General features: G+C 41.7%; 1 protein-coding gene across 1 annotated transcript in view; it reads right to left on the bottom strand.

Annotated features, from left to right (window-relative positions):
* Window positions 1-22,614, bottom strand: part of ARAP2 (ArfGAP with RhoGAP domain, ankyrin repeat and PH domain 2) — a 260,994-nt gene that overhangs the window by 61,061 nt on the left and 177,319 nt on the right. The window contains 1 exon segment of the mRNA XM_066573206.1: window positions 18,044-18,149. Coding sequence (XP_066429303.1) covers window positions 18,044-18,149 — 106 coding nt within the window.

The following is a 22,614-nucleotide window of genomic DNA, read 5'->3' as shown; positions in this document are numbered from 1 at the left end:
GATGTGCATGCAATGTAAGGGATTTTACTGCATTTAAATATGAAATATTCATAAAGGCATTATTTCCCCAAAGAAACTTTACAAGAATTCTGTAACACATTAGCATTATTCCTCTTAATGTTTGTATTTATTTTCTAGTTAGAATGGATACTGATTCTCTAGGAGAGCAATTTCCTGTGAAAATGTCAAGAAAGTGTCTGGAAGAGAAATCCCGAGAGTCAATGTTTACCTACGGATTTTGCTGATCTACATTACCTCACCCTTTAACAGAACATCGGTATCTAGAGGAACATTAAGTTGCTGAAGAAGCAGCAGAGATAGCATTTTGCAGAAGTTTTGTAACGTACAGCTTAGTGCAGCAGCACATTTATTTCCAGTCTGAACATGTATGATTTCCCTTATCCACATTTTCATTCCATGGACATCGCACTTTTTAGAGTTTGCTTTGCAAACTGCAGCAGATACGTTTCTAAACCAATAGCAGAAAACTGACATTTGGAGGAATATTTGAATATATTCTCTGTGTTTAGTTCCCCTTAAAAAGGATACTAATATTTACGCAAGTCAAGGGATAGCAATACTAAGTATGATTGATTTTGCTAAATATTGAATATTTGTAGCTTTGAAATGAAATGCATAATTTTATAAACCCCAAGCTCATGACTTCCATGGAAGTCCCTTTCTGCTCACTCTATTTAGAAAACACAGCCTGCTCAATATACAGTATTACCGTGTTTCCCAGAAAAGAAAACACTGTCTTATATACATTTTCACCCCAAAAGAGGCACTAGGGCTTATTTTCAGGGAATGTCTTATTTTACTTACCCAGCAGGTTCGGTTCAGGCCCTCTCCAGAGTCCTGGCACGGTTCCCGCAGTCCTTGGCCGTCCACACAGGATCACTTCCTGGTTACGGGATTCATAAATCCCGCCTCCACAAAGTGATGACTGTGATTGGTTTTTGAGCGCTGATCAATAAAGGAAGTGATCTTGTTTGGGTGGCCAATGACTGCGGGACTGCTCCTAAGCTCTGGTAAGCAGTGGGTAGGACCTGGACCGAGCCCGCTGAGTAATGTATTTCCATTTTTTTTAAATGTAATTTAGCTAGGGCTTATTTTCGGGGTAGGGCTTATATATCAAGCCTCCTGAAAAATCATAAAGAACCTGGCCAGGGCTTATTTTTGGGGAACATGGTAGTAATTGTTAGGAAATTATAGCAGAAGTGTTTCTTGTGGTGCGATGCACCACACAGCTGTGCTACATGCGCGTCACACATACAGCACTGCTACATACATTGTTTATCCTATACAAAAGGGAAGCAGCACAGCACTGGAGATGGAGGACAGTGATGACGTCACTGTCATGCCCCGCCCCTGACCACATGACGATGATGCTCATCCCAAGTGAATGACTTAAATGCTCCGCCACTGATCACATGACAGTGATGTCATCAAAAGAGGGAGTTACATGCTCCACCCCTTATCACATAACGGTGACATCATCACAGGTCCTGCATCCTTGTGCAGATTACAGGTGGACTACAAACCCACTGCGGCCTCAGTTGCTATGGAATACTAACGTACACCTAGCCGGACAGCAGCCATGTGCACACAGGACCTGTGATGATATCACCATCATGGGATATGGGGCAAAGCATGTAACTCCTTCGCTAAATTCACAATGTGCCATTTACTAATATAATATAGTGAAAGGGATTGGAGTTCATCACAGGTCCTAAACTAGTAGAGCCCAAGAGCAGCCTCGTACTTACAGGACCTATGATGATGTCACCATCATGTGATCAGTCATTGGGGCTCTGAGCTCTGCCCCTGATCACATGATGGTAACAACATCACAGGTCCTATAAGCTGTCAGGTTTTGCATATTTTAGGACCTGTGATGATGTAACCGTCATGTGATCAGGGGCGGAGCTCAGAGCCCCCAGGACTGATCACATGACAGTGACATCATCACATGTAACTCACAGGGTCACTCAATTACTCACAGACTGGTGGTTGTTAGTATTTTGATTAGGGTTTGCTCACATCAGCTTTGGAGGTTCAGTTTGGATTTCCGCTAGAAAACAAGATTAAAAAAAAATTTGCCTGTAAATTTTGGCAAAATACCAGACTGCTGGCGAAAAATTGAACAGACCCTCATTGTAGACAATGGGGGGCTAGTTGGCACCGTTCAGCTATGGGCTGCCATTTTTCTGATCCATGAATGGAGCAAGAGAACAGAATCCTCTAACGCTGATTTGAATGAGCCCTTTCCTGTATTCTTCTAACAATAATGATGACAGGGTACTTTTAAATGGACCGACAGTCACCCACGCAATCGCTCAAATGAGACCCGAAAGGGGAAATGAGAGAGAATCATAAATTTTTTGGAGTAGCTTAGTTTTCAGCTCATCTAAAAACCAAGCAACTGGTGCGTTGGGTAAACAAGCAGTCGCTTATCGATGAATGACTGACGGTTTAATATGAATGGAGGCAGGCAGCTGGTAAAGACCTCCTGCACAAGTGCTTAACCACCCAACAGTCGCCCCATGTAAAAGGACCCTAAAAATGAACCTATCACATCCTATAAGTCCTATAAATGATAGTTATGAGTTCGTAGGAGCTGGGTCACTGTGTCCAGGGATGTGTTTTTCATACTCATACCTCCCTAGTTCCTCGTTGCCCACAAAGCCAGTGCTCAGTCCCAAACTTGGATGTCTCTTAATTGTGTCCACACACATACTTTCCTCCTATCATTAATATTGAGTGCACATATGGAATGAAAATGCAGTGTCAGCTATGCAGGTGGAGAGCGAGGGTACAGGGAGCCAGATGAGTATTAAAGTCACATCCCTCAACATAAGTGCCCCCTCTCCTATGACTTTAGTTTAGGGGGCTCATAAGATTGACAGATTCCCCTTAACCCTTTCCAATCCATTTATTTTTTCTCACCCATTCTCCGCAGCTCCAAATAAATTGGAGCTGGGAGAATGGGTGAGAAAAAATACATTTTCCCTGCACCCTCCTGAACTGACAGAGTTCAGGAGGGTGCAGGGAGGGACCTGCTTACCTGACCGGCGTCTTCCGCATTCTCCTTCTGCCTCCCGGCTCGGCGATCATGTGACCGCTGGGGTCAGGTGACACCTGGCGGTCACATGATCGCCGGGTCGGGAGACAGAAGGAGAATGCACAAGACGCTGGTCAGGTAAGCAGGTCCTTGCACGGTGCAGGCTCCCGGCTCGGCGTTCATGTGACCCGGGGGTCAGGTAACACCGGCGGTCACATGATCGCCGGCCGGAATCTATGCATTGCATAGCGCTAATTAAGCGCTATGTAATGTATAAAGAAGTGGGCAGAAAGGGTTAAAAACCCTTTCTGCCTTCTCCTCGGGGGTCCTCGATGACGACCAGTAAAGGAGTGCATCTGCACCCGATGTGCCTGACGATCGGGTGCAGATCCACTCCTGCACTGCAGTGTCGGGCCTGCCCCGACATCGGAGCTGTGGAGGAAAATGATGATGTCGGGGCAGGCCCGACATTGGACTGGAAAGGGTTAAAGGGGTTGTTTCGCGAAAGCAAGTGGGGTTATACACTTCTGTATGGCCATATTAATGCACTTTGTAATGTACATCGTGCATTAAATATGAGCCATACAGAAGTTATTCACTTACCTGCTCCGTTGCTAGCGTCCTCGTCTCCATGGCTCCGTCTAATTTCGCTGACTTCTTGCTTTTTTAGACGCGCTTGCGCTGTGCGGTCTTCTGCCTGGTGAATGGGGCCGCTCGTGCCGGAGAGCTGCTCACCACGTCGTCATCGTAGCTCCGCCCCATCACGTGTGCCAATTCCAGCCAATCAGGAGGCTGGAATCGGCAATGGAACGCAAGGAAGGAGAAGAAAATCCACGGTGCACCATGGGAGAAGACCCGCGGTGCACCGCGGGAGACCAGCGGCGCCATCTTTAAAAGAAGAATAGAAGAAGCTGCAGAATGCTGATGCAGGTAAGTGCAATGTGCTTTTTAAAAACTAACCTATGCTTTCTTTTTAACAGGGCAGAATGCGGGGGTAAGTGAAAACATTTTTTTTCCGCTTTCGCCGCGAGACAACCCCTTTAAGGGAGATTTGAATCACTGTACCTTCACTGTTTAATAACCCATCGCAATCATCCAGTATTCTCTCAAGGCCATTTTAGCACACTCTGTTTAGTATTCAACTTATGAATGTCATCACCCAAAGATCAACTGGACCAAGTAAGGTTCTATATAATCTAAATTGAATTTAGAGAAATAGCTTCTACAAATGGAGCAAACATTAACTTGACATTTCATTTGTTAAGATAATGTAACTACAGTGTGCTACAATACTATAAATTAAGTTATCATGATGCATTAATCATATTATCGACTGCTACATCTGACACAATGCTGAATATAAATCCATAATAACACTTTCATACTGTATATGAGCTATTTCACCTAATTTCTTTATTCACCAGTCTCTAGAATTGGATACTGGACAAATCTTAAACTTGAACGATTTTACTCACTTTTCCTTCCTCTTCACCTCTACATAGACCTCATGGACAGCATGTAATCTGATCTGTCAGTGAGCTATTAATCTTTCTTGTCTAGTAAGATGGATTTTAGCAGTTTTTTTTACCTGCACTGTGGATTTATGAAAAGTTTGTTGAAAGCTCCAATGTTTAATTCCTCAGCCAACAGTGTTTGCCCACTGATGTTAAGAGATTCAATATGGACAAAACATGATTGTCCTCGAAACACAAAAACTGTTTTACTATATTTCAATGAGAAGAAGCTTGGGAAACCCATCTTAGAGCACATTCAATGTCCTTTTATAAATGAAACAGCGTCATATAATGAATAGTAGTCTTGAGCAAATAGAAACAGTCAAACTCTGTTTCAGGTAGAACTTTGCTAAATGTTACATCTGGCACAAACTGAAACTTTTGGCAGTTCATCTCGGCTAAAACTGCTTAGATTATTTTTATTTTCTATTAAAAAGAAAATGAGGAATGTGGAAACAAAGGAAAGAGAAGGAGGAAAAATAATGAAAAAAATAAAACTCAGAAGGAAATCGAAGAATAAGGAAAAAGATGGCAAAAGAAGGAAAAAGAGGGATGAAAAATAAAAATTTTTCTTCTTATTTTTAACAAAACAGGAATCAGCGCCTTACTCGCACAAAACGATTTCAAAGAAGTGTGAGATACTTTTTTTTTTTTTGTACTCACCTGGTGCACGGCCAAAACTCCTGTTAGGGAGATTGACCGGCACCTTATATCCGAGTTTGCTTGTAGCGTCTCTGGAGTCCCGAATCCAGATCACCGGAGAGCGTCTTTGGGGTTAACAGCCGTGACCGGCTATTTATGCAACAGCTTGTATTTAAATAGAAAAATTTCCCCCGCGCTCCTGGGTTCCAGCAGAGATGAAGGACACAATGTCCATAAGTAATTTTAAATAATTTATTAGTTCTTTTGCTACTGATGTTATGCCTGAAGAGAGCGGGTAAGCCCGCAGAAACGCGTAGCAAAAGAACTAATAAATTATTTAAAATTACTTATGGACATTGTGTCCTTCATCTCTGCTGGAACCCAGGAGCGCGGGGGAGATTCTTCTTATTTTTACTTTTTTTTCTTTCTTTCTTTTTGACTTGGACTTAAAGCAGCTCAGAAGTGCTTAGAGAAGAGTGTTATGCAGGGCTTTTTATAGCTCTTACACGGTGTTATACATTAGGATGAACCAAACTTTTTTCCCCAAGTTAAGCAAAGCGGTTGAACTGAACTTTTGAAACATTCCCCCATCATTAATGAACAGTCCCAAATGACAAAGAGCTCCTATTAGAGATGAGCGAACGTATTCGGTTCGGGTGTTTTTGGACTCGAGCACCGCTTTTTCCGAGTAACTGACTTCTCTGATGAAAAGATTCGGGGGGCGGCGTGGTGGAGCAGGGGGTAGCAGTGGGGAACAGGAGCTCTCTCTCTCTCCCCCCCCCACTCCCCTCTGCAACCCCCCGCGCATTCCCCGGCGCCCCCCGAATCTTTTCGTCCGAGTAGTAAGTTACTCGGAAAAAGTGGTGCTCGAGTCCAAAAACACCGGAACCGAGTACGTTCGCTCATCTCTAGCTTCTATAGATCTAAAAACGTATGCTATTTAACTTCTGTATATACTGCACAATACAATACAATTAATTCGTATCTTAGGGCACCTTATACTGTTCATAACATATAGTTTTCCTATAGAAAACAGCATCCACTCATAACAATAGGGAGGAATTGAGAAATTTAAAGTGCAGTACCTTTGTGCAAACTTTATAGTTTGCTGTATATTACATATACAGATATAGTTGAGATGACAACTTCATCTTAGTATCATTAGTTGCTTTTTCAGCATAGTATTGCAGGTAATGCCTACCACGTATTGCAGCTCCAAATGAATAAATGATGATTGACTATTGCAAAAAGTTCAGGATGGCCTTGTTTATGTGTGAATTCACTAGAACTGATTACAACCATGTATTATCCTCCCAGAGTCATTGCAATGCGGCTATTCTGTCTATATGGAGTACACTGTGTGCATCAAATTCTGTTCAATGAGGTGTTTAGTTTATCCAGCGGATAAGAAAATAAAGAAACATAGTTGTGGGGCATTGGTGACTCAAGTGAAAAGCTGGCAGATTAGTTGCCAACTTTTTGTTGAACATAGTTGTAAAATACACAGAGCTCAGGAAACAGGAATGAGTGTGGTAATCCCCGTTAGCATATAATATCCTGATTATATTATTATTCTTTCTAATCACTGTCATTTGAATTCTCCTGTGAGAAAAGACACATTTGTATGTCTACTAATGGCTGCAAATCAGCAGATATTCTTACAAAATTGCTCTAAACCACGTGATCAAACTTAGAAACAAGGCTAAATCTACTTAGATGTAATGCTTTCATTACAATAATGTTCGAGCCGTAACATTTGTATTGTACCTAATAAAGGTAGAAACTTATGTTCCACAAAACCAATATCATTCGCAAGACCTAAAAATGGGGGGAAAACGACTTTTAATTGGTTAGTGATTAGGAGAAATAGCCGGTTTATGGCATTGATTAAAATAGTCAAACATTGTTTGTATTACATTTAGAGACATTGGTTATAAAGTAACAGAATATACACAAATTTGATTACCCAAAGATCAACAAGTAAGGATCTATACAATCTAGATTGAATTCAGAGAAATGGCTTCTGCAGTTACAAGAAACATTTGAGTTTGGAATTAAGTTTGCATTTCTGCATTGATTGTTAATAAAATGTGGTCTGGCTTTTCATAACATTAGACAAACACAATCTAACTAAAAGGTCCTTTTAGGGTTCATTCACATTGGTGGAATTTTTCCCCATTCCACACTGTACATCCGCCCCTTAGGCATCATTCACACAAGTGTTTTTACACGCTATTAAGCCGCGACAAAACCCCGGCCGAAAATTGCAACCAAGTGAAGCATTGGATTCCAATATATTCAGTTACATGAGCGATTTTGGTCACCGATTTTTCATGCTGCGTCAAAACATATTGAGCTACCTTTTGATGAAAAATGCTGGAAGCTCCTATAGACTTCTATGGGAGTTTTAAAAAAAGGGAGCGGGAGGGCAGGATGGCGTTTACCTGCATCCAATGCTTGGAAAACAAGAGATCTGCCACTATTTGAGCTATTGAAGTTATTAGAAGGCATGCCAAGGATTACTGCTGACCGATGAAATTCCGCATTGCAGCGTATTTTTTACGCGATACGCCCATTTGAATAAATGAGAAAATGCTAATTAAGCTCAAGACTCGATCACGGCTTTTCTTCATTGATGTGATTTTTCAAATGCATCGCCTGTGTGAATGAGGCCTTTAAGGTATATTCCAGTTACGCAAATATGCTGTTAGATGAATGCTAATTAAGTGTTAATAAATAGAGATGAGCGAACACCAAAATGTTCGGGTGTTCGTTATTCGGAACGAACTTCCCGCGATGCTCGAGGGTTCGTTTTGAACAACGAACCCCATTGAAGTCAATGGGCGACCAGAGCATTTTTGTATTTCGCCGATGCTCGCTAAGGTTTTCATGTGTGAAAATCTGGGCAATTCAAGAAAGTGATGGGAATGACACAGAAACGGATAGGGCAGGCGAGGGGCTACATGGTGGGCTGCATCTCAAGTTCACAGGTCCCACTATTAAGCCACAATAGCGGCAAGAGTGCCCCCCCCCCCCCACTGTCAGCATAAAGATCGTCCTCCTCTGGCACAGCTGTAACAGCTGTAGCAGAGAAGAACGATGTTTGCCCATTGAATTCAATGGAGCGGCAATACAGCATGTTCCACTGAATGCAATGGGCTGCCCGCGATCGCAGGATGAATGGTCGGAAAGGGGTTATATATATAATGAATATCAAGCTCGGAAGAACACGTTCGCTCATCTCTATTAATAAAGTCTACAATATGGTCCTGCTTTGGGTTTTGTGTCTGTAGCTCTAAAAAGCATCATGTTCTCCTAGAACTACAGAAGTGTTAATCCACAGGTTGCCCCATAAACGACCTGTAGGCATTCTAGCTCTACAGGTCAAGCTTGCTCAGTAGGAACAATGAGGGATGGCTTTATTTCATATTTAGGTAAATGTAGTTTCAAGCTGCATGTTAGCAGGGATGCAGTTGCCATCTTTGAAAACAGTGATGTGGCGAAACCTCAGAAATGGGGGGCAGTATAAGAAGGTAATGGCTGTGTACGCATGAACATCTGTGCACTAACATGATACAAGCACCCTTCATGGCAGAATTTTTTTACAAATTCGCATCACAACTAGAGTTGAGCGAACGTACTAGTTTAGGGCGATTTCACAATCGAGCACCGCTTTTTTCGAGTAACTGACTACTCGGGCGAAAAGATTCGGCGGGCGCCGGGGGGCAGGGGGTGGCGTGGTGGAGCTGGGGGTAGCAGTGGGGAACAGGGGGAGCTCTCTCTCCCCTCCACCACTCCCCTCTGCAACCCCCGGCGCCCCCCCGAATCTTTTCACCCGAGTAGTCAGTTACTCGATATCGCTCTAAACGAGTACGTTCGCTCATCTCTAATCACAACCCTTTAATCTGCCACTGTGAATTCTGCACCAAAATACAGAAATTTTGTTCATTCATTAGTCAGAAGTAAATTATTTTAATTCCACATCAAAATTCAAACAGAGGCATGTAGATTTTGGTGCAGGGCCTTAAATAGCACAGTTTTTTTTGTAATCAGTGCAGAAATTGATGTAATTCCAAAGGGTTCACTTACTTTTTTTTGCACACATATATTTTTTCCTTATTATACAACCATCCTGAGAAGCTATCATTAGCGACATTGTATTTTCAGGATACAAAGTTAGGGCTCAGTCACACAGGCGCCGATGCTGCAGAAAGAAGACAGCCTTATCTAAAGCTGGACGTCTCTCTGCAGCGCTGATGAAAGAACACATGACCGGCAGTGAAGCCGGTCACATGTTCTTTCCTCCGGCGCTGCAGAGAGACGTCCGTCTTCTGGTACGGCCGTCTGCTATCTGCAGTAACATGGGCGCCGATGCGCCCGTGTGACTGAGCCCTTAAAAGAGTTGCACCAAAATCAACTTTTGTCACCTATCCACAGGTGAGGGGTGGAGGTCTAACTGCTGAGAACCCCATCCATCCAGAGAACAGGAGTCTCATGTCCCCCTTTCCTCCTCACTGCGTTCTCACAGCTTTACCTGCAATAAGGGGGAGATTTAATAGAGCAGAAGAAAAGTAGGGCATCACTGCACATGCTTGGCTTGACCATCCCACTTATCCGGTGTTCCCTGCTCCTCCTCACTATAAGCTTATTACACCCCCTGCAATGAAGAGGAAAGGGAGACGTAGGGACACCTGATCTTCAGATTGGTGGGAGTCTCAGCAGTGAGACCTCCATCGATGAAACTTTTATCACCTATATGGATAGATGATAAAAGTTGATTTGGGTACAACTTCTCTAACTAGTGAACTATTCAGATTTTAATTGGAACCCATAATTAGATGTACATGAAAATCTTATGATACAGGTTACTTACTGGCTTTTAAGAAGTGAAGGTGAGGCCTTATTCACACAGGCGTTTTTCTGCAGCTATTTAGCTGTGTAAAAATGTTGGCCAAAAAACGTGACCATGTGAAGCATCAGATTCCGGGTGCATTCCTTCAGATGGGCAATGTTTAGCCACGCCAAATCGTCCGGCAGAAAAAAATAGCACATCCACGGCCGAATTTGGCAAACAATTTTACACTTGGACGAAAAAGATAGGTCTTGCCTTATCTTTTGGCCGCGATCAGCCTATGGGAGCTGCAAAGGGAGGAGGAGGTTAACAATGGCTATCGCTGCTATACTATGTCAGCTGGCTCTATTGAGGCAGTTGAACAATTTATGCCTACCGAAGGAATTCTGGGCTGCATCCGGACGTGTGAATGGGTGAGAAAACAAGATTTAGCCACAACTTGGTCATGGATTACACTTGCACATGCATTTTTCGATTGTGGTGCGGCCAGCTGAAAATACACATTGCCCGTGGGAAAGAGGCCTAACTTTGTAATAAGCAGAATTTAACCAAATGCCTGATTTTATACGAAATTGTGGGAACCTATTTGTACTGAAAGGCAGTTTTCATTTCTGATAAAAGAATTCTGGATATCGTGAGGTTAGGGTCCTTCCAGTATTTAGCTATTTTGGTTCATGTGGATATTAGTAGATGGAATATTCTTTTGTGTTCTTAGGGGAATGCATTGAGATCCAGAGGTAATAATCTTTGCAATGGTATTAGGAAAGCTGTAGATTTACAAATCACAGATAAAACATTTTCGATAGCTTTCCATAAGGGTTTAATTACTCCACATTTCCACCAGATATATTTCATATCAGAGTTGTTGCTATGACCTTTCCAACTAAAGGCATTTGTCCCTAGGTACATCTTTGCTAATTTGTAGGGTGTAAAGTACCATCTGTAGATTAATATTCTAGAATTCTCAAATAATAAGTACTTATGAGAATTAAGGAATTACGGTAAAAGCTTCAGCAGTTTGCTGAGACTGTAAATCCAAAAATCTCCTTCCCATTTTTGGAAATGAGAAATTGGCTTCAATTAAAATATGATAAGTTGCTTATATACCTTTAATTTGTAGGCAAAGATTATTTAATAACTTTGCTAATTGGGATAGCGAGTGAGAAGTCAGTAAATCCCAATTTGCTAGTATATGTCGAATTTGAAGATATTTAAATAACTCATTAGAAGGCAAATAAAGTCTCTTTATAATAGTTGTAAATGGAAGCAATCCATGTTGGTCATATAGGTGCTAACCTGATAGATGCCTTCTGTAGTCCACATTTTAAGACATAAATTAGAAGATCCAAATTCCAAAGTGTTTTATGCGAAAGACAAATGAATCAATCGTTTTTTGTAATCCCTCCCCATCGTTGCCTTCAGAAAGCTATAGCTTTTTCATTTTTCCATCAACATAATGTAGTTGTATGAGGGCATAATTTTTTGCAGGACTAATTGCATGTTTTAACCCTTTGCAATGCAATTTTGGATTCTGGGTTTCCTAGGGGGCTTTCTCTTTCTGCCATTATACAATAGAGCCATCTGCTGGCTTGAGCCAGTACTGTGGTATGGGACATGCTGGTGAGGCCCCCCAACAACAGAGCGTCCCGCAGTATACAGTAAGAATACCCTGCCGGACGTCTTCCGACATCAGAGTTGCACAGGCTTTAATCAGAATGTCTTCAGATGTCAGACAGTGGATTGGAAAGGGTTAATGGTACCATTTAAAGTACTGTACAATCCATTGCAACACTTAAGAAAAAAATGTGTGGTAGAATTGGAAAAAATCTCTATATAAATATATATATATATATCTATAACAGAGGCGTAACTTGAAGCATCTGGGCCCCAGTGCACAACCTATAACAGGGCCCCCAACTATAATGCTTTATTCATAGTACAGGGCTCCCTATATGGAGAAGAGAGGCCTAATGGGCCCACAACTATAATGCTTTATTTATACTGCTAGGCTTCCTATATGGAGAAGAGAGGCCTAATGGGTCCACTAAGGCTCCTGGGCCCGGGTGCAACCGCATCCTCTATAGTTACGCCCCTGATCTATAATAATCACTTATATCAATGTTACAATCACACATATATTTTGATATTTTTTGACAATAAGTGTTTACATCTATCTATCTATATACATATATATGCAAAAACACACTGTCAAAAAATTTCAAGTGCCTAGAAGGAGATGTCAGAATCTAATTAAACTTTGTATGTGTGATAAGGATAAGTTATTGCAGAACACTGAATACTGAAGGAAGGCTCAGGTACCCTGTTGGGCCACCTCAATCTAGGACGCAAGTTGTGATACTGGCAGGCATAGAGGCACAGAGGCTTCATATGGTATCCTGTGGAATATTTATCCACATTTGCTGTAACTGAGTCTCTGTATTGTGCAAACTCGTAGGCTGTCAAAGTTGGCATCCCAGATGGTCCCATACGTGTTCTGTTGGTGATAAATCTGGTGACTGGGCAGGTCACGGAGGTGTGACAATGTTGTGGGGAATTTCCTGTGACCCCCTTGTGTGCGGCCGAGCATTATCATGCTTGTAAATGCCTCTTGGGGGCAGCCATGAGAGGAACACATGTGGCTGAAGAATGTCCTGAACATATCACTGAGCTGTCACTGTCCCTTGTACCACCACTAGGGGGGACTGACTGTTGTATGCAATGGATCACATAGCCATACACAGATATAAAAATAAATATCTTTATTAAGCCAACAAATTGATGAAGTTGAAATTAGTGGAGTCATCTCTATCTTGGCATGACTATCATTAAAATTGCAACAACATGTTTCCAAACTGGGGCAGTTTCTTTGTCAGCTAATTGTCCTGTTGCTTAATGAAGATCCAGGTTGGTTCTGAAATGTGCTGCTTCCATCACAAAAATGTTTTCACTATAAGACTTCTCTCATTATAGTCCTTGGACATCAACAGATCATCTAAAAGTACAGTGCCTTTAGGATATTCATCTCACCTTCTGGAATTCTGCAGTACATTAAAGGGATTTTATCACTTTTTACTATAGATGACCACCACTCAAGATCATTGATGATTAGATGACCATCCGGCCGGCTGTCATTGCATTGGGCCCGGCATCAGTGCTCAGGCCCGGAAGTGTAATAGTCAGCTTCATTCTCATTGAGATCAATGGAAACAAAACAGTCTATTACACTTCCTGACTAGTGGGATCGGACATCCACATTGGTGGTCAGGGCTGGAAGTGTAATAGATGGCTTTACTCCTATTGATTTCAATGGTAGTGAAGCTGCTTACAACACTTATAGTTCTGACCACTGATGCGGTCATCTGACCTTAATGACAGCAGACTGGACGTTCAGCTGATCAGCGGGGATCTCGAGCGTTGGATTCCTGACCGTTTACTATTGATAACCCATTTTGAGAATAAGTCAACTTTAGTAAAAAGCAAAGAAACCCTTTAAAGATGAGCTCCAAAGTATCTTATGATTTGTCCATGGCTGCAACTATTACAGTACTTTGAGGATGTTGTGTCAACAGTGCAACTGTTGCAGTTGAACAGAACTATGAACATATTTGGCAAGCAATGTTTTTGCTAGATAAAGCCCTACGAAGTGTTTCCTGTGTTTAAGGTGTTTTATAATATTAACTGCGTAGTCTTGGAAAAAAGATTTAACTTAAATGTGCTCAGCACTGTATATGGCCTCATGTCCATGGGCAAATCAGATTCTGCATGTGGGAGTCTGCAGTGAAATCCAACCCTGCCCGCAGCCGAGGCCCTACGGGATTCTATTTACCCATCTGGGTCTTCTGCGGGTCTTCTCTTTTCTTCACTGCATATGTATGCAGAAGCGCTGGCCTGCGTGCCACCACAAATGCTCAGTGGAGTTTTTTTTTTTTTTTAATCCTGCTTTCCCGCAGAATCCGGGGCTCATCCACAATTTAATTGTGGACAGAACGGCTTCCATTGACTTCAATGGATATAGTCTGTGCGGGATCCGCACTGAAATGGAGCATGCTCTGATTTATTTTCCGGACCAAAAGATCCGCTAATCAAATCCACATGCTTTAATTCCAGTGCGGATGCCCATGTTTCCCTATAGGTGGCTTGATTTAGGAACTTACGCGCGGGTAACGCACACGGATTCTGCAAATCAAACCCACCTGTAGACATGAGGTCTATAAGTGTAAAAAAAAGTCATTTACCCCACAGTTCCCTGTCCAACAGTGCCTGCACTCTTCTTTAGCAATTATGTCCTCTAACAGAATCATGTGACTGCTGCATCCAATTACTGCCTGTATGTAACTTAGAACAAGTCAGTAATTGGCTGCAGTGGTCACATGACAGCTTGATAGCATGTCTTCACTGCAGCCGGAACAAGAGTCCAGTGGGGAATTAAGCGCCATCGTAACAAGAGCTATGGAGGATTAGGTAAGAGGAGTATGGCTTTTGTATTCTTTTATGCAATGCTGAGTACATTTTAATTTAGTTTTTCCTCTGCAGACTATCCCTTTAATTTATCATATAACTATTAAAGCGACCCTCCCGGCCTGGACACAAAAAGATGGCCGAACTGCTTCTCTGACTACCTAAGGCACACTGTAGATAGCATGCATTGGTAGTCTAAGACACTACCTGCTGATCTGATTGGTCAGCACTGCTCATGTGTTCAGCACTGGTCACATAAAGAGTCTCAGACTAATGATCTATACTAATACATAGTGTACAGCAGGTAGCCATAGAAGCTGGTGTGACCATCATTGTTTCCCCAGGCAAGGAAGGTTGCTTTAATATATAGTAAACCTGTTTTATGCAGTTCTACGCCCCAAAGTCATAAATTCAACTATATGCAAATTACTTTGTATTCTAAATGGAAATATAACTGTAGGGCTATGTTTGTTCATGTCACGATAAGGAAGCTGCTTCTTCATATTGCAAATTTTTTGCTTTAATACAAACTGCTGTAAAAATGATTTATGGGAAGGTAAAGGAGCCTAACATTGCTTTATGAGTGTTTCATGAAGTGACCCTAACAACTGCAACCAAATTCAGCTTACAGCACAACACGTTAGGGTAATCTAATACTATAGTGTTTGTGTGAAGGACATTTCATTTAGACGCACTTCCTTCCATTATTTTATCATTATATTCTTTTATATAGTAATAAGGGTTTTGTAGCTCTGCCTTGACCGTTCTCCGGCTTAGAGCTTGGTATCGGTATCAACCGAGTTGAATATTTAACACATAATTATAATAATACCAACAACAATAATGCCAAACACACAATCAAAGCTATGCATACATATGCCATCCCAGCGCTCACAGGAACACTAACAAAGCATGAACACCATCAAAAGTCTGCAACAGAGAGACTAATTCTCCCGTGTAAAGAAGAAGGACGAAGCTTCGACGACATAACAAACTTACACTACAAACAAATCCAGACGCTGCGAGAGTTCTTACAGAAAACAAGAGACATCACAGCTACATAAAGCAGTAACTCCAGCAGACAGAGGCGTAACTTGAAGGTCCTGGGCCCCATTGCAAAATCTGTAACAGGGCCCCCAACTATAATGCTTTTTTCATAGTACTGGGTTTACTATATGAAGAAGAGAGGCCTTATGGGCCCCCTAAGGCTCCTAGGCCCGGGTGCAACTGCATCCCCTGCACCCCCTATAGTTACGCCCCTGCCAGCAGACATAAGCAACACACCATTAACTTACATCCCTGTAATCTGGACGTTGTGCAACACATGAAAAATGCCAACGATCATGGCAATCATAGGCCAAGAAGGAGCTCCACGGTAGACGTGCCTTTGACCTAATTCGGGATCATGTTGACGAACTTGCATCAAACTACTGTCTGGCTTGGAGTAACCTCTTTGGACAAATAGAGGGGTTCATTACTGCCATACAGGATCAAGTCATAAACAGAAAAACTACAGGAAACACATTTTAAACGACAAAACACTAATGCTGGCTTCACATGGCCAATAAAATCACTCGAGATTTGTGCGTTGTGAGATGCGCAAATATAAACCCTATTCTTTTAAATGGGGTCATGCACATAAGCAATGTTTTCCCGCATGACAAAGCGATGCGATGCTATGCAGGAAATAAATTGCAACATGTTCTATTTGGCTGTGTAATCTCTCATCACAGCCCCATTGTTTTCAATGTGCAAAGTACATGCGATGCACGATCTTCCATTGAAAACAATGGGAGAAACTCTGTGATCCCCTGCCATGGCTGACAGCCATGCCGGAGGATCCCTGCATCCCCGAAGTTATACAAGGCTGTTTTCACATGAAAACACCTTGCATTCTCGGGGCTTTCACATGGCTGTCAAGCGTGATATGGGGCGGGATTCACAGCCACATATTGCGCTCACCCCTTTTGAAGCTAGTCTTAGGCCAGTCTCACAGAAGCGGATTTGAATTGTAGATTCCATGATCACTGTCTGCACGTATATGTGGGCATTGAATTCATGGGCTTTCTCCGGCTTGCACATGATTGCGGGTAGGAATTACGTATTCTGCAAGCGGAAGAAAAATCACCTTAAGGCTCTATTTTACCACAGATTCCACGCGTAGGAGCTGCATTGATCTTTGTGGATGCGGTTGATCCACAGTGCATATGTAATTAACATTGTGTATGGACGCGGATTTGTACGCAAGTTGCTAGGAGACCAGATAACAAATGGTATAAAGAAAGCAGGAATTTGTGGGCAGACAATGCAGGACGGAGTCTGAGAAGCAACATATCATCCAGACTGCTGACTGCAACCACCGCTTGTTCTTCTGCGCTCTTCCTCCTCAAAAATAAGGTTTTTTTAAAAAGCGGTTTATACTACTTAAAAAAAAAGTAGTATAAACCAGCCAAGCTTAGAGATCAGCACAAGAGAATGTCAACTGGGCGGTCATCTGAATGATAGAAGGCCACTTCCAGGAGGTTCGGCAACTTTCTGATGTCGTTCCCTGCTTGTGTTCGGTTTTCCACGCAGAAGATACACTGTCCATCCGCGCAGAAAACTACACGATCATATGCAATTAATTTCCACTATAATTCACAGGTCTTCCGCTGCGAATATCCACACGTGGAATCCGACCCACTCGTGTGAGCCTGGCCTTACTGATGACACGTGTAGAAAACACCACATTGGGGCAGAAACAACACAACACATTGCCTCCAGTTGCTCTTGGGAAATTATTTACACAGACATAATGAAATAGCAAAAATAATCCACCAAGAGCTCGTAGACAAACTATCAGACAGTCATATTCCATCCTACAAATATCCTCCACAGACAGTCCTAGAATACAACACGCACATATTGTACTACGACAGAGCCAGAATCACAGCCAAAACAATCCACCACAACGGACCAGACATCACACGCATGGACAGACATAACAAAACTCCATCCATCATAGACATCTCCATCCCAAACACTCCCAACATTCACAATACATACACTGAGAAAATCAATAAATACACTGAACTCGTGCGGGCGGTGAGACACCAGTGGAGAATGGATGACGTACTTATTGTACCTGTCGTCCTTTCTACCACCGGGGTTGACCACAGACACTACATAAAAGTCTACAAACTTTACATCTAAACATAAACATATTCATGTTGTTGCAGAACACAGGCAAACAACACACAGGTTTAATGTCTGCATTGCTTTCGCCGCTCTGCCTTGACCGATGTCCGGCTTAGCACTTGGTTCCAGTAATAACTGAGTTTAACATTTAAAGCCCCATAATTAGTAGTAATAGTAGTACTGCTCTATTTTTAAGTTGATGAAAAAAAACATCTTCTCTGACATTTTCGGGATGTAAAAATATGATTGCTAAAGTAACCATTAAAGACAAGCAAAAAAATCATTTTCTATTAGTTTTGCTTCATCTAATCACATTGCACAGACGAGCAGACTGACCTGTAAAGGTGTTCAATTAAAGCTGCCAGAGTAGTCTTGTTCAGTGCTGGCAGTGTATCAATTAAAGTTTTGCACCTTATCAACCGATCCTGATCATCCTGAATATCTGGTTAAGAGGTAAAAAAAAAAAAGAAAATTCACTTAACATAAAAGGAAAATAACATTGTTTATCTTCATTTCTCAAGAAAAAGTCAATCAGTTCTTTTAGCCTATACTAAGCCAACATTCACAGGATAGGGGATACCTCTATGATCGGTAAGGGTCTCACTGCTGAGACCAAAGATAGTCAAGTGCAAAGCAATGGAGGGAGTGGAGTGGCCGCTCCACAATCCTGAGAACAGGGATCCCATGCCCCCCTCTTCTTGCCACTGCAGGGCTACTTCCCCCATCCGCTTTCATGTCAGACTGAATGAAGCGCTTGCACAGTGACTCTATTTATCTCCAGCAGTCCACTTGAAAGCAAATGCCCAACCGCTCCTCCATTCAATCTCCTCCTCACTGAAGATGGAGGTAAGCCATATGAAGTAACTGTAGAATACTACTGTTCTTGCCGTGGAAATTCCAAAACCTGTATTATTAAAAGTGCATCTTCTAATAATAAAGGTTTTTGATTTCCCACGGCAAGAACAGTAGTCTTCTACAGTTACTTCATATGCATGCCGCATCGGACTGGGCGCCGGAATGGTTCTGATGGAATCCTAAGCCGGTATTCTACAATGGGAGCAGCAGGGACATCAATGGATGAGCTTTTTGCTTTTACCTATCGGGGGTAAGCCATAAGCCACAGTAAGGAAGATGGGGGACACGGGACACCCTTTCTCTGTATCCCCCACAATCATAAGGTAATCCCCTCTCTTGTCGATTACCTTAGATTTTGGGATAACCCCTTTAGTCCTTTAGTCACATCACATTTCAAGATATGATTATATGACATCTCAGGAAAAGGGATAGTGGCTCAAGCTATGTGACAGCCGTTTTGTGAGCTCTACTATTCTTTCATGTTTGCAAACTGTACAGTTGTGTCTTTCCTTAAAGGTGTTTTTCGCGTTCTAGTTCTACATGTTTTATGTTTTTAGTTCTATAATTCTACATGTTTGTGTAAAATGAAAATTAAACAGGACACAATTTATTGTTATGAAGAAGAAGCTCACTACATCTATGGTCTAATTCTAGTGTATAATAAACAGTAAGTAGTAAGCAATGACTCCACCAACCCAAGCACACTTCTCTAAAATGTATCCAGACCTACGATTATAAATGGCAATGAAATAATATGGAACTGTTATTCACATTCAAAGAGAAAAGCATTTTGTAATTTAAGACAATAGGAATAAGAATAAAGGTGATAAATTCATAAAGACCCAAAGACATCAAAGAATTCTCATTCCTTTTCTTCTGACTCAAATAAAGTGGCTTACACCATGGGAGATAACAGATGTTCAGCAATGATCAGCTATAATAGAACATAAGAATCTTTCATTGTCTTTATTTCACAGGTTCACACGTTGCATTTCAAGTGTGTTTTTACCAGCAGGGTAAGGAAATCTCCATTATCCTTCTCCTGTCTCTTCTTCGAAAAATGGAAACAAGTCGGCTCTTTGATAGCGTAAGACAACTTAATAGATTAGTGGACATTTATAGTGACTGAAGAAGAGTCCGAGAAACTACTGGATATTACTTGACCCATTTTTACTAACCCATAAAAACTAGAACAAACTTACAGAAATCTCACACTACTGAAATGTAACACAACAGCATGAAGTGGACTAATTTATATATGATGACCTTAGGCTGGTTCCATATGGGCGATCGCGATGTTGTCACGAGAAAATCGCATCTTTGTTCCCGCGATTTTTGAGCATCAGTGATGCTTTTTTAAAGAATAATCTCGCTTCGCTGCCACCCGCATTAAAATTGCGCATTTTTTTACGTGAAAGCCAATAGGACTTTCTAATGTTAAAAACGCATTGCAACGCAAGTTTGTTACATTGCGATGCGATGAAAAGGAGGCTCCATAGGTGAACATGGGAGATTAAAAAAATTGCATGTCACAGAAATATAGAGCCTGCTGCAATTTTTTGTTCTCGCAACATTGCATGAGTGAATACATCACTAATAGGAAGGAAACCATTGTAAATCATTGGTTTCATAATCTGCTTTTTTACCTACTCTTGCGTCATACAAAAATCAGGCGAAAATCACTTGATTTTCTCGCCCGTGTGAAATCACCCTAAATATTCATCGTTAAAACCCAACATTAACACACATACTGTATATTTGGGTTTCATGAATGTATAGGTCACCTATAGGGTATCCTGGGAGTTACATTATGATTAGAGTTAAGCGAACATACTCGTTACTCGAAAGAGCATCAAATCGTGTTCGTCCCCGCCCCAGCTTTTGGCTCCTCCCCACTGTAACGTGCCTGTTTTGGCCCCACCGCGACGCAGCGCACGTCATTGGTAATTTTTTTGTCTGGCAGGAAGGAGAGAGAATGAGAGAACATGAACCAAGAAAAAAAAAAAAAGAAAGCTCCGCACCCGGCGTCCCACATACAAAAATGCTCGAGTCTCCCATTGTAGTCAATGGGGTTCGTTACTCAAGTAGAGCTCTCGAATTTTACGATAAGCTCGACTCGAATAACTCGGACCAGAGCATTTGGGTGCTCGCTCATCTCTAATTATGATAGAACAGAAATGAGTAGTTCATCAAAATAAAGCTACTTACCGATAGAATGTCTAGGACAATATTGCTCCTTGGAAGCACCGTACATGAGGTCACGCCGGTCATGTCACATCCTAGTAGTGGAGTGATGTAATGACATGGACACACTGGGCATGGCATCTCATAATACGGTTTTGTATAGTGCTTATTGAAAACAATATTCTTGCATATTTAATGGGCTTTCTTTGCAATTAACTTTCAGAAATGATGCTACATTTTCAAAGCGATGCATTGTTTAAGGTAAACCATAAGGAATTATAAGTTCATGTAAAAGGCTCAAGTGCAGAGCTCAAGAATAAGGCTTTGCTCATATTCATGGTTTCTATTCTTAATATATAATGGTAGCTTTGACAGATCTGTTTTGAAATGGATCCCAACAAATTCTGATGGATGGGTCCATAAATTTCCATTTTTCTATGCATGCATAGTGTGTCAAGTATGCTATTCTTGTGGTCAAAAAGGTAACTTCAAATCCCACATAGATAGAATAGTATTGTAATACAAACGTATCACAATCTTTGATACTCTGAACACTGGTGTGAATATGTATCAGAGTTCAGAGTTTTATGGTGGGTTATTACATCTGACAGACCTGGCCTTGGGAGAATGAGGGCACCAAGGCTCTTGACAAACATTCATTAAGAGGTTATAAAACTCACAAACCACTATCTGTGAACTAATTAACGACTTCTCTTCCCCTCACCTTCTTACTGTTTTAAATTCAAATTTCCTTATGTCTCCTCACTCACCTTCTAGGTGTTCTCCTTAAACACTAATGATAGCCCTCACATGTCATAGGCCTCTCACTAACCAAGCCAGAATCCTACTGCACACTGATAAGGGGCAAACAGCCCAAAATAGCTGTATGGATTCTGGCTTGGTTTTCAATTCCCAATCATTGTTATAAGACCCGTATTAAGGTCGGATATTAATTTGCAGGAATGCTGCCATCCAATAGGTGGCGCTGAAGAGGTATTGTTCCATCTTCCTTATTTGCAAATGCAAATTTATCACGCTATGGTTCTGTCCTTTTACTTGCACGTATGTTTCTTCAGATCTATCTCGCTAGAAGCCTGATAAAGAATACTAAGTAGATTTTAAAGCTTGCTGTAACATTATTCCTTGTTGTTAGCCATTAACCCATTAATGCCACATGAAGTGAGTTTACATCCTGGCAGCATGGCAGTTAATGCATCAGGACGTAAATTTATATCCTGTGGATGGCACAGGCTCAGAAGTGAGCCTCCGCTGTCCCTATGTGGGAATGGGTTGTGATTGAGCCGGCGTCCTGCTGCCACAGCGGGCATCGCCGATCCCCCTTACATGCCATGATCAATGTAGATTGCGGTATATAAAGGGTTTACAGTGGGAGTGCACTGCCTCTGTGATGTCATTGTGGCGGGCCAATGGGTTGCCATGGTAACCGGATGCCAGACACTCGTGTCCAGGCCTGACTTGGTCTGTGATTGCTATTGGAGAGATAACACATGACTGACACATCATGATAACTCAATTACTGAACTCAAGCATTGAAGTACGCTGTAATTAAAGCAACTTTCTGCAAAATTCTGTTCCAGGATAGGAAGGGGTATATTACCTACAGTTGTTCTTTTCTGTCGCCCTTCCAATAAGCCAGTTCCAGGCCTTTTTTTCTGCCATCCAAGATGTCTGTAGAAATTTTCTAATACACACTGTACACTGATCTCTGATTGGCTAGTTTCGATCACATGAGAAGATGTGACCAGTCATAGAGCAGATGTAGCACATTGGTAGTCTAAACCAATGCACTATTGGGATTAAGTAAACTGAAGATTGTGTTGACCATCTTGGACAGCATAAAATGGGTT

This window comes from Eleutherodactylus coqui, chromosome 7 (assembly GCF_035609145.1).
Source record: "Eleutherodactylus coqui strain aEleCoq1 chromosome 7, aEleCoq1.hap1, whole genome shotgun sequence".
Lineage (NCBI taxonomy): Eukaryota > Metazoa > Chordata > Amphibia > Anura > Eleutherodactylidae > Eleutherodactylus > Eleutherodactylus coqui.
Note: the sequence above shows the minus strand (reverse complement) of the source record. Positions and strands in the feature narration are given on the sequence as shown.